The sequence below is a fragment of the Symsagittifera roscoffensis genome, chromosome 4 (genome assembly GCF_963678635.1).
Source record: "Symsagittifera roscoffensis chromosome 4, txSymRosc1.1, whole genome shotgun sequence".
Taxonomy (NCBI): domain Eukaryota; kingdom Metazoa; phylum Xenacoelomorpha; order Acoela; family Convolutidae; genus Symsagittifera; species Symsagittifera roscoffensis.
Genome location: NC_087065.1, coordinates 13171632 through 13182834, shown reverse-complemented (window position 1 = coordinate 13182834; position 11203 = coordinate 13171632). Strand labels below are relative to the sequence as shown.

The 11203-nt window shown below is 39.0% G+C and overlaps 1 protein-coding gene across 2 annotated transcripts; it reads left to right on the top strand.

Annotated features, from left to right (window-relative positions):
- The first annotated feature begins 3127 nt into the window (after window positions 1–3127).
- Window positions 3128–10650, top strand: LOC134843632 (probable 28S rRNA (cytosine(4447)-C(5))-methyltransferase). 2 transcript variants are annotated; one of them, XM_063859815.1, is made up of 5 exons: window positions 3128–5019; window positions 8034–8853; window positions 9011–9255; window positions 9378–9594; window positions 10147–10518. In XM_063859815.1, exons 1-5 carry the CDS (start codon window positions 3130–3132, stop codon window positions 10464–10466), a joined length of 3492 nt encoding a protein of 1163 aa, XP_063715885.1. In that variant the 5' UTR covers window positions 3128–3129; the 3' UTR covers window positions 10467–10518. The 2 variants fall into 2 exon arrangements, with proteins under 2 accessions (XP_063715885.1, XP_063715884.1); XM_063859814.1 differs by lacking the exon at window positions 3128–5019 and adding an exon at window positions 5416–5608 and having other exon boundaries at window positions 7991–8853; window positions 10147–10650.
- Window positions 10651–11203: the final 553 nt, after the last annotated feature.

Sequence of the window (11203 nt, the reverse complement as noted above, 5' to 3'; positions counted from 1 at the left end):
TACTGTTCTAACTCAAAACTTTCAAAAAATTTTCTGAATTTATAGTGTTTCGTTTTCTCAAAAATCACGAAAATTCGGTTTTTGGATTCAAAATAGTTCCAACCACTTCCGAATTAAACGTAACCGGTTCTATCTATTATGGTAGTGCAGTTACGATGTAACACACTACTTTAGCGCTTTTTTCCGTTTCAAAAAATATCGATATCTCAAAAATCGCGACTTGTGGGGTGATCAAAATATCGCTATTTTGACCCTAAAAACCGGTCTGCTTTCTGTGTTTTTCATTGAAAAACGAGATAGGAGTATTAATATAGGCTATAATAGTAAAAATATTAGTAATACTATACCCCTCCGGGTTTGTTTAATATCCGAAATAAGGTGCTTAACTCGGATATTCGCAGTTCGGTGAAGGGTCACTACAGTGCAGCACTGTCGAGCCCCCCACTGATTACTATCTTAATTTTTGTACCAAAAGGGATACAAAACTTGTTAAGGATACCCAACAGTCGATTGTTGTTGTCGTTGAGCCCCTTCTTGTTGCTCCTTGTACTGCTTGCCGGTTCAGTCTTCTCCCAAGACCCTTCCGAATTGAGCGCAAATCAGCTGACCCTTCCGGATTGAGCGCAATTTATCATTAACGTGCTTAAATGCTCAAATAACCCTACAGTACAAGCCTCACAAACGGGTCACAAAATTAATCGTAAGGATCCTGATTGATATAAATGCCTGTAACAACAATATATCTATCAACAACAAACGGGAGGGTCGGATCACATCTTGTATGGGGGGATGATTTCTACTGATTTTTTACTTTTTTTTACTGTTTTTGGTTTTTTCGGTTATTTTTTATGTTTTTTGTTTCTCTTGGGTACTATACTACTTTTTGTTTGGTTTTATATATATCTTTAAGTGTTTTTGGTCACAAACCTCCCAGGGAACGACGGGACCACGAATCCCCCCACACTTCCGGGTTCGTGAATTTTCGGTCTTAACTAGGTTAAAAAGCTATTCACGGTAATCCGGAAGGCTTCTGCGTTCCGAACTACCCTTCCGCCCCGGCGGTTTAGGTCTATTAAGGGCGTTTTAAGGGCGTTAAAAAGAATAACACCCAGGAGCGCCATAAAACATCTATGTAACATTCGCCCGGAAGATACATACCGACGGAAAATAAAACTAAGTCCTAAGACGACTGGCTAACGTCTAAACAGAGCTTTACATGTTTTTAACCGTCTCTACCAAGCCAGTACTTTCGGTGGTCTTTCTAACATCGGGTCGACAAAAACGTTACTGCTTTCGGCTTCGGACAAAACACTCAAATAAACTTAATTACATGCAGAAATAGTGAGCTCATGGCTGGATCTCAGTATCCTCAGACCACGAGGTCACTCCTAAAATCAGGGCTACTACGATTTATTGAATTATTATTGTTTTTGTTCAGTAGATAAAAATCATCATCTCCATCGAAGATGGATCAACCCTTTCCCCCAACTCCTAGCTTCTCATCCTAGCAAAATGAATTCAGATGTTAATTAAATTCACCTCAGCACTTGACAGGGAAGCTAAAAGTTTATATAAGATAATAAAAGTTCCAATCCCGAGACCCCTCCGTATTCTTGAATCCGGGGAAATAAGGCTCTTATTCTCCTTCCGGAAGGCTGGTTTTCCACCCTTCACCGTTGTTCGCAACGGCCTTGCAACTATTGTAGCGACACAATAGTTGCAACTCGGAGCGGTCTCTGCTACTTCTGCAATGCGTCGTTGTTTTTCAAGCACAATTCTCGTTGTTCACGCTATCGCAACTAATTGTTGTGTTTTTCTTCCGGTTTTCTGCCAAAATGGCCGTTTTTGACATTTCTCAGAAACAGGGATATCGATTCGAATCCGAGTATTCGACCCGAATACCGAGTATTCGGCACTTCGAAGCCGAATCCGAATATTAAAATTTTGAAATCCGAATATCGAATCCGAATATTTTTTTTTTTGCCGAATACCGAATAATCCAGGGTCCACTGCTAAAAAACCCGAATATTCCGAATATTGGTTTACTGTTTTGTTTCACAACATTTACTCACTCCCGCGATTTTTACATTATTACGCCAATATCCAAATATCCGAATAGTTGTTCGAGTAGTAACATTTGGCCGAAGCCGAATCCGAATAGTAAGGGCACTATTCGGCCGAAGTCGAATATCGAATAGTTGGGCCGCGGCGAATAACGAATATCAAAAAATCCGAGTATTCGACATCCCTGCTCAGAAATATGACGTCATACTTCGAATTTTTAAAATTTCAAAATACCAGAATATTTTGACCTTCACCGTTTGACTAATTGTCCCAATAACGTCGTTAATCGCTTAAAACCGTCAATTCGGAAGGTTCGCTGTCAAAAAACTCGAATATGCTGAATCTGCATTTTGGTCCATTCTGGTCGAAAGTCACAGACCTTTGAGCCAATGTTTATGGGGCCTATTTCTCTTAACCTCATATGTGATGTAAGCGGACGACTGTTACAGTCGCATTTAGCTAGTGTTTTGCTCAATTTTCTTGCCTGACTGAGCTTAATTGGACCATTTGTCTATCCTTCTTGATATGTCTAGAGAATGATATAATTTGGTCAGCAATTGAAAGAATACTTCGGCGTACTTTTTGATTAACTAAAAAACGCCGAAAACAATCGTTTTTGGGGTAAAAACGTTCCAAAAAAGGTTTGCAGTTCCAAAAAATGAGTAGAGCTATCAAGTGACGCTCGTTTTATTGAAATTAGGTTTTTTTCTTGGACTTCATAATTCATATTTATCCTCAATGTTATTATAAAGAAAACTGGTTTTGGATGTTTTATTTAGAGCTTGCTTGCCAAAAAAGCTTTTGTAAAATTGTTTTAATTTTTTTTCCTTCATTGTTTTTTATTCATTTTTGGAAAGAAATGTCGATGATGCCTTTTTTGCTTAATTTCTACGCGATCGTGTCGTTCTCGAATCACACCACCCACTAAAACTACACTAATTCGGAAATAAAAAAAGTTTTTTTTTCTGTTTTTGAATATGGACCAAACATTCTGTGCTACTTCCACAGCAACCGGTTATCCTTGTTAATGCAAGTATTTTTCTAAAATTAATTGCTGCAGATAATATGAAGAAAAAAAATAGAATTGTCGCTGTTTATCTTCCCATTTTGCAAAGCAGTGGCGATGGAAATTTTGAACCAACCGTTGAGTTTATGTCTCGGTTCCACGAGTTATCCATAGGCGATGCCACTGAATTGGAAGTGGATGGAAGTGATGAGGATGAGAATGTTGACTTAAGCTGCAAGGATGAAGACAAGGAGAACGAATCATGTGAAAACATAGTGCTAGAAATTGATGATGATTTCGTAAGAAGTCTCGACCCAACTGAATGGAAAGAGCATGACCATTATAAAGTTCTTGGTCTGCAATCTAAGAGGTCAAAGGCCACCGCTGCTGAAATCAAAGCGGCATACAGACAACTAGTGCTCAAACATCATCCGGACAAACGACAGATTCCATTAGACGAGCTGCAATCTGATTATTTTCCAGCAATTGTAAAATCTTTTGAAATAATAAGTAATCCCAAAAAAAGGATGGCTTATGATAGCGTGGACCCCGAGTTTGATGATTCTATTCCCTCTAAAAATAAACCAGTGCCAGCCGATAAGTTTTTATCGGTGTTTGGACCAGTTTTTGAGCGTAACGCCTATTGGAGTAATAAGAAACCTGTGCCTCTTATTGGAGATGATAACACATCATATGATGATTTGATGAACTTTTACAAGTTTTGGTTGAATTTCGATTCTTGGCGCGAGTTTTCCTACTTGGACGAGGAGGAAAAGGAAAAAGGTACTGACAGGGAAGAGCGAAGATATCTGGACAAACTAAACAAAGCTGAGCGACAGCGGCGAAAGAATGCGGAGATTGCGAGGATACGTCAACTAGTGGACTGTGCCATGACCAATGATCCGAGAATAAAGCGGAAAAGAGAAGAGGAAGTGAGAAGAAAGCAAGAGGAAAAAGACAAAAAGCGACAAATCGCACTTGACAAGCAGAACGAAATTGATGCGCAAAATGAAGCTGCTCGGAAAGCTGAAGAGCTGAAAAAGAAAGAAGAACAGGAAAAGGCAGAGCAGGAAAAGAAGGAACGCGAAGCGGCGAAAAAGGAATTGAAGATTGAAAAGAAATGTTTTAAAGATGTTTGCAAATCTTTTGATAATTTTTGCGATGATGAAATTGACATAGATGTCAAAACCTGGTGGCTGGAAGGCATAGATCTCATTTGTAGTAACTTAAATATTGAAGAATTCAAAAAATTCAATGCTAGACTGAAATCCTTAAGTAAAAGCAAATCAAAAGCAATGCAACTAGTGGAAAATGAAATAAAAAGGCAAAAGGAAGTTGTGGAATCAAAAAGAAAAGACGAACTTTTAATTCAACAGCAGAAGCAACAAAAGCAGTCTGATAACGGCCCGAGTGCTTCAAATGACAGTAATTCGTGGAGCACAGAAGAAATACAGTGCCTTGTCAAAGCCTTACAGCTGTTGCCACCAGGAACAGACAAACGATGGGTTGCAATTAGTAATTTCCTCAACAATCACATCCACGGAGGTAAACAAGTTAAGAGTGCAAAACAAGTTGTGAATAAAGCTAAGAACCTTCAGAATATCAGCAATTCAGCGAACAGCGAAATCAAATCTCAAATCACACAGAAATCAGTGGACAATTTCGCCGCCACATCGAATGGAATGACAAACGGTGGCGCAGAAGGTCATCAGACCACAACTGTGGAATCACAAAGCACAGCCATTCCCACGGAAAGGACAGACGACACAGTCACGTGGACATCACAAGAACAGAAGCTACTAGAAGCGGCTCTGAAGAATTACCCCCCAGACACAGACAAGAGGTGGGAGAGGATTTCAGAGGCTGTTCCTGGAAAGTCCAAGAAGGAATGCATGAAGAGATACAAGGAGATAGTTGAGCTTTTGAAGGCCAAAAAGGCGGCACAAACAGCGAAACCTGTTGCTAAATAAATGATATACTTAATCTCAGTAACTTTTTCTTTCCGAATTAAATTGAACATCAGCAGCGTTTTCAATTGTGATGCGATATTTTTACTCGATGTGAATCGATGAACTTAAACTTCGTTCAGGCTCAAAATTGAATTTTCTCGGTTTGATTTTTGATTTCTTTTCGATTTCATTTCATTGCCTTTGTCCAAAAAATGAGTTAGTACGAGTGAATTTTTTTCACATTGTGCTAAAAATGGCGAAAAGGGAAATATTCCGGAAACTCAGGATTTTGAATATATCAGGCAGTAGTAAGGAGACTATGATAATATAAGACAGATTATTGTTGTTATATGCGTTGCTTAGCTCAATTTGTAGGCATGTGAAATGAATGGGTTTTGTTCAGCTCTTACATTCGAGTGTTTCAGACGAACATAATGGGTCGAGTGAAGGAGAGGTCTGATATTGGGCTGAACAGGGGCAAGGGACGGAGGAGACTGGCTGTTCAGAAGTCTACCAAGGCAGCCGAAGTAATCTCAAAGAGAGCTCTGCACGGGGAAGATCCCCTGGGCGGAAAGAAAAGCACATCAAGGTAACCTTTATTTACGCACTCTTGCGTTGTCCTTGTTATTAACAAATCGTTGAATTGTTGACCGACATTTCTTTTGCTCTGACGAGTCAGAGATTGTCAGGAACCCTAACCTAGTGTGGTAACAGTATCAGTGTCATCAGTGCAAAGCGTGATCTATCAGTGCCAGCAAATTAATATCAGTGCCAAAAAGTTGTTCGCCGCACTTGTTCACTAAATCATCAATTCTTTTGAGAAAAACCAACATGGAAAATGTTCTTTCAATGATGCTTGTTTTTACCTTTGTGTTCAAATTAAAAATGGTAAATTTAGGTTCAGTTCATGGTAAGTTCAATTTTTTTCGTTTCCGGTACAGTTGGTCTGGAGGTAACGAAAACGCCTGGGACGGCAAAGGTCCTGGGCTCCAAACTGACAGAACTTGTTTTTTTTTTTCAAACGGGAAATATTCTGTTTCTAAAAATTTTTCGGGTTTTTATTTGTTTGTTTTATGTTTTGTCGGCTTAGATGCCAAATTGTAGGATGGGTTTTTGCTGTACGCAATTGAAATTATAGTTGCTTCTATTAGTGTTTTGAATTATTTCTGCTGTTTTTAATTTTACTAACCTTGACTTCGTATGATTTCTTATTTCTTTTTGTTTCGTTAAAAAAATTTGTTTTGCACAAATGATTTCGGCTCATATTTTATCGTCTTAGGGACCTAATTGTTATTCGTTTCAAGGAAAACATTATTTTTATGCTCACTTCTTGATCGCACAAAAATTTCAGTTATCAATTGATTTCCTCAAGTTCGCGGCTTGCCTCAAGTTGCTATGATCTTTCGAGTAGAGATTAATTCAGGAAAGGGCCTTAGTTAATCCGAGGATCTGGTATGTTCGAGAGGTTTTAGTGTGTTTTGTTTTAAGCTTTGTGATGAGCAAGGGTGTTGCAACAAGGTACTAGACAAAGTTGTTTACGGGTACTACTGTCCCCGTAAACAACTTCATTCTTAGAGTTTGTACACTTAATAGGAACTTGGAAATGGTTGAATTTTAAATACGGATCTTACTTGTAATGCCTATGAAGAGCTAGTTAATGCGGTGTAGGTGGTAGATGCAAGATCTTTCTGTTTGATCGTTTCACTGAAAATATTTCGCCAGTTTTTCCGCTTAATAAGTGTCGGCTCTAATTCTGTCGGCTTGTTTACCTAATTTTTTTGATATTAGTTTCTAGTCGTTTTATATATTGATTCAACTTGTAATTTTTTAATGACCTGCTGTTCTTATTATATTATTTCCGTTGAAGGTAATTGAAGCCATGCATTTATAGGCATTTTTCTTGGTATAATTTTTAATCAGTTTTTTATCGTCGATTGATATTTTTTGGTTCAAGTGCTTTCTAGCCTAGCCTAGATAAATTTTGTAACACGATATTTTTTGTAAGTAATGGACTCGGTTTTAGGAGGCTTTAAGGGCTATCAGATCACAAAATACCTTTAAATTTTTATCCCTATTTTGCTCGTAGTTCTCAGAATTTTTCATGTTAAGTCAATTTTAGTTAGTTTTCGCCATTTGTTTCAAGCACATTTAATGTTTTCATATCGTTCTGTACTGTGTTTTTTTATTTGCATTTCAATTTTTTTCTAAGGCTGTTTGGACTTAGTTCATAGCAACTTGTCGTTCTAATTCCTCATGATGTCTGAGATGACTGAAAATTGGTTCAAATGAATGGCGCATCGATTTGTTGTAAAAAAGTCAAGGCTTCTCCACATTTTCTGCTTTTTAAAAATCCCATATTTGGACATTTCTTTCTCCTTTTTTCCGGCTCAACAGACGTCTTCCCAAGTTTTGTCTGAATAGTTTCCACTCGTTTTTTTAAAAGCTGATTCAAATCTGGGCATTGTGTTTTGCCACAGGTTTTTTCATTCGTTACGATTCGGTGGCATTGTGTATCGCAAGTGGTGCGAAGCTCAGCTTCAACTCTGTGTCTGTCTTAGAACTGAGTGTTTCAGTTTTTTGAGTCGAGAGAAGAGGGTCACTGAGAACATTAGATTGATAATCTCAAAATAAGGTACTGGCCTGTCTACCACTTAGATAGTTGATTAAGTCGCAAAGGTAAGTCGACACCATCCTTTTTTGAGTTTACAGCGATGCTCAGTAGTTACTGCTTGCCCCATTCGAAAATTATAAAGGTATCGCCATTTATTAAACAGGTTAACTTTTATTGGTTTTTGAACGTTTTTCTGCGCCTGTGAGTTATACCATAAAAATGTAGGTTTACATAGCCCGATTTTTATGGAATTTGGCATACATAGTAATTAAATCTTGTTGAATCTATGACTAGCGCAAGATCCAATTTGGGTCTTATTGATTATATACATCTCAAACTTTGTGGCTTGCTGTTGTTTAGGTCGAGAAAAAGGTTTGCCGCGAGGAGAGCTAAAGAAGACCAGGAAGCAGATGAAGAAGAAGAAAAAGCGCACGTGGAAAGTGAAGTAGAAGAACAGGATGAAGATGATCAGCCAAAGAAGATGAAGTTGTTCAATGATGAGGAGGGTGAAGACGAAGTGACAGGAGAGAATGGAATTGTAGGTGAGGATGAGGACAGTGATGATCAACATGTGCCTGGAGACGATGAGTTTGATGAAGATGAAGAAGGGGGCGAAGATGATGATGAGGGAAGTGAAGATGATGGAGGCGATGAGAGTGACAGTGACGATTCAATCGTGACCAAATCGAAAAGCATTCTCAAACACGAAAAGCTTCTCAAGACGGAAGCAGAGAAGGAGCTAAGGCTCAATATCAGACAAGTGGATGACGACAACTCGGACCTGGAAGAGGATCTGAACGGGCATGACACTACCCAGCAGCCTGTAATCGACGCAAAGTCACTGAAAGCAAAAGTAACGGCAAAGCTCGACCTGATCAACAACCCTAAACTGTTCGCCAAGTATCAGTCTAAACTGGTCGGAGTAGGCGAAGAACCATGTACTAAGAATGATTTAGTAAAGAAGGTTAAGAAAGAGTTGCAGTCATTATACTCCTACAACCAGTACCTCATGAAACAACTGATGGATTTGCTGACCTCCAAACACATTTTGCAATTTTTAGAAGCAAGTGAAGTTGAAAGGCCTCTAACGATAAGAGCGAATACGTTGAAAACGAGAAGAAAAGACCTCGCTCAGGCGCTCATCAACAGAGGAGTCAATCTGGACCCCCTCGGGCCCTGGACAAAAGTGGGATTAGTCATATACCAATCACAGGTCCCCATTGGTTAGTCCGATTACTCCCCATTTTAGTTTTTTCGATTAATTTTTTCGACTGAAGTTTTTTTTCGAGTATTGCATCGTAAGTGGTGCGAAGCTCAGCTCCGCCTGTGTTGAAAATTCCATTTGCCTGAAAGTATGCATATGTCAATGTCTGATTGCAGGTGCAACTCCAGAATATCTCTCTGGACATTATGTGATCCAGGGTGCCTCCAGTATGTTGCCCGTCATAGCACTGGCTCCCAAGTCAGACGAGAAAGTTCTGGACATGTGTGCTGCTCCTGGTATGAAGACCTCCTATATTGCTCAGTTAATGAAAAACACTGGGACTCTTGTTGCGAATGATGCCAATCCAGACAGATGCAAAGCGATAGTTGGTAATCTACACAGATCGGGAGTAACTAACACTGTAAGTCATCTTTGAATCGCAGGGTCTTCTCTAACCAGGATGATAAAGCATCAGATCAAGTTTTAATTATAACGAAATCGTAACAGTATTGATTTTTTTTAAATAATTTTTTATTGTGGCAGGTTATCTGCAGTCTGGATGGACGCAAGATGGCCCACTTTTACCCTGGCCACTTCGACCGAGTGTTGGTAGATGCTCCATGCAGTGGAACAGGCATCATCTCCAAAGACTCTTCCGTCAAGACATCCAAAGACAGATCCCAAGTGCAGAGGTGCTTCACTGCTCAGCGGTCACTCCTCTTGGCAGCTATAGACAGCTGCTCAGCGCACAGTAAAACAGGTACAACTTTATTTCTGGGGTTGCCTGTGTATTACTGAACGAAGTGAGTTTTCACCTAATTAAGCAGTGTTGTGTTTCTCAGGCTCATTTTTTAATGAGTTTCCAGCTTGTCTTCCAAAATCATATACCAAATCGAAATAAATTGCGCTCTCCAAGGCCGAAGCTGTACTTTCTCAATTACAAGACTGGATGGTAGTTCCCATTTATGTTGAATAAAACTTTTGGAAATATATGGAGTATGTAGCAGCGTTTGCTCGTTCTCGAGTATTTGTATATATTTTTTGTTTCGCAAGAATTGCGAATCTCCGATTATCCTGTGTATAATCTGCTCAAATAGAATTGAAAGTGGCAGTTCAATCTCCATTCTTGATCAAGTAATTTCAGAGTTGTTTCATGGCATAATTTAATACGTGGTTAAAGTGTTGTAGTCGGTCGGACTCTTTTGAGTTATGTCTGGACATGCAACACAACACGTCTTGTAGTTTAATTGGGTCCTTGCTATTAAAATTATTGTAGTTTCAGCCTAAACTAAATGTTGTTTTCCCTTCTTAGGCGGATACATAGTTTACTCCACCTGTTCAATTTTCGTGGAGGAAAATGAAGCGGTGGTGGACTTCGCTCTCAAACACAGACACGTGTCAGTAGTGCCCATTAGTGGTCTAGACATCGGTGAGGAGGGGTTCGCCAAATACAGAGGGTACAGACTGCACCCCTCTTTGAAACACGCGAGGAGATTCTACCCCCACTTGCACAACATGGACGGCTTCTTCGTTTGCAAACTGCAGAAGAAAAAAGACGGCATAAAAACGCTGTTTGCTGAAGAACTTGATATCACAAATGAGAATGACGTAAAAACTGAAACGAACTCTTAAATTAAGTCCATGCATTTGTCCACTTTTTTCTCAAAGAAATTATTTGAAGCCACTGTTTTCAATACGTAGTCTAATTCGTTGCCTTGAATATTTTTTGGTTGTATTCTGTGATTTTTAGAACCAGAAGTTTCTAGAAAAAGTTCGGGTTTGACAGAAATTCTGAACCATGTTTTGAAGATCAAAATTCTCTTTAGTTCAACGAGATTCTAACGTGCAAACGATATTGTATTGGGACCAAAACACGACTTTGATGGACAGTCAGAAGATCCCGGACTTTTTCGGAGGGGAGGGGGATTTCAGAAATTTTTACTCGGTAAGGTTATTGTAACCAGTTCAATAATTCTTATCGTTAGAAACTTAAACAAGATATGCTTCAAGTTGCGGCTCCTGCTAGCAAAACTGGCATATTTGAACTTATGACAAGTAATACAGTAGTTTGCTGAATAGCGTATGGTATCTTGTTTGGAAGAAAGTAAGAAGAAATTTTTTAAACTGAGAAAATAAATTCTCTCCAGCGTATCGTGTCTGCTTAAGTATAATCTGAGTCAAAGCAAAAATGTTTTCAAAAGGTTCAGCTTCAGTCAAATTTTGAGTTCAATGAGTGCAAAAGCTAATTAACCAGCATACTGTCAGGGTAACGGTTGTTTTTTAGACACTGCAGTGCTTTTGCTTTACGGTGTGGTACCTTAACTTATAAGAAACAAAATGAATTGGAACTGTGGTTTAGTTCTCCCAAT

Excerpts from the sequence above, each read along its gene's own strand:
- LOC134843632 (XM_063859815.1), top strand. The coding sequence starts at position 3,130 with ATGAAGAAAAAAAATAGAATTGTCGCTGTTTATCTTCCCATTTTGCAA. Across the intron at positions 8,854-9,010 it reads CCAATCACAGGTCCCCATTG|GTGCAACTCCAGAATATCTC; the intron begins GTTAGTCCGATT and ends GTCTGATTGCAG. Across the intron at positions 9,256-9,377 it reads GATCGGGAGTAACTAACACT|GTTATCTGCAGTCTGGATGG; the intron begins GTAAGTCATCTT and ends TTATTGTGGCAG.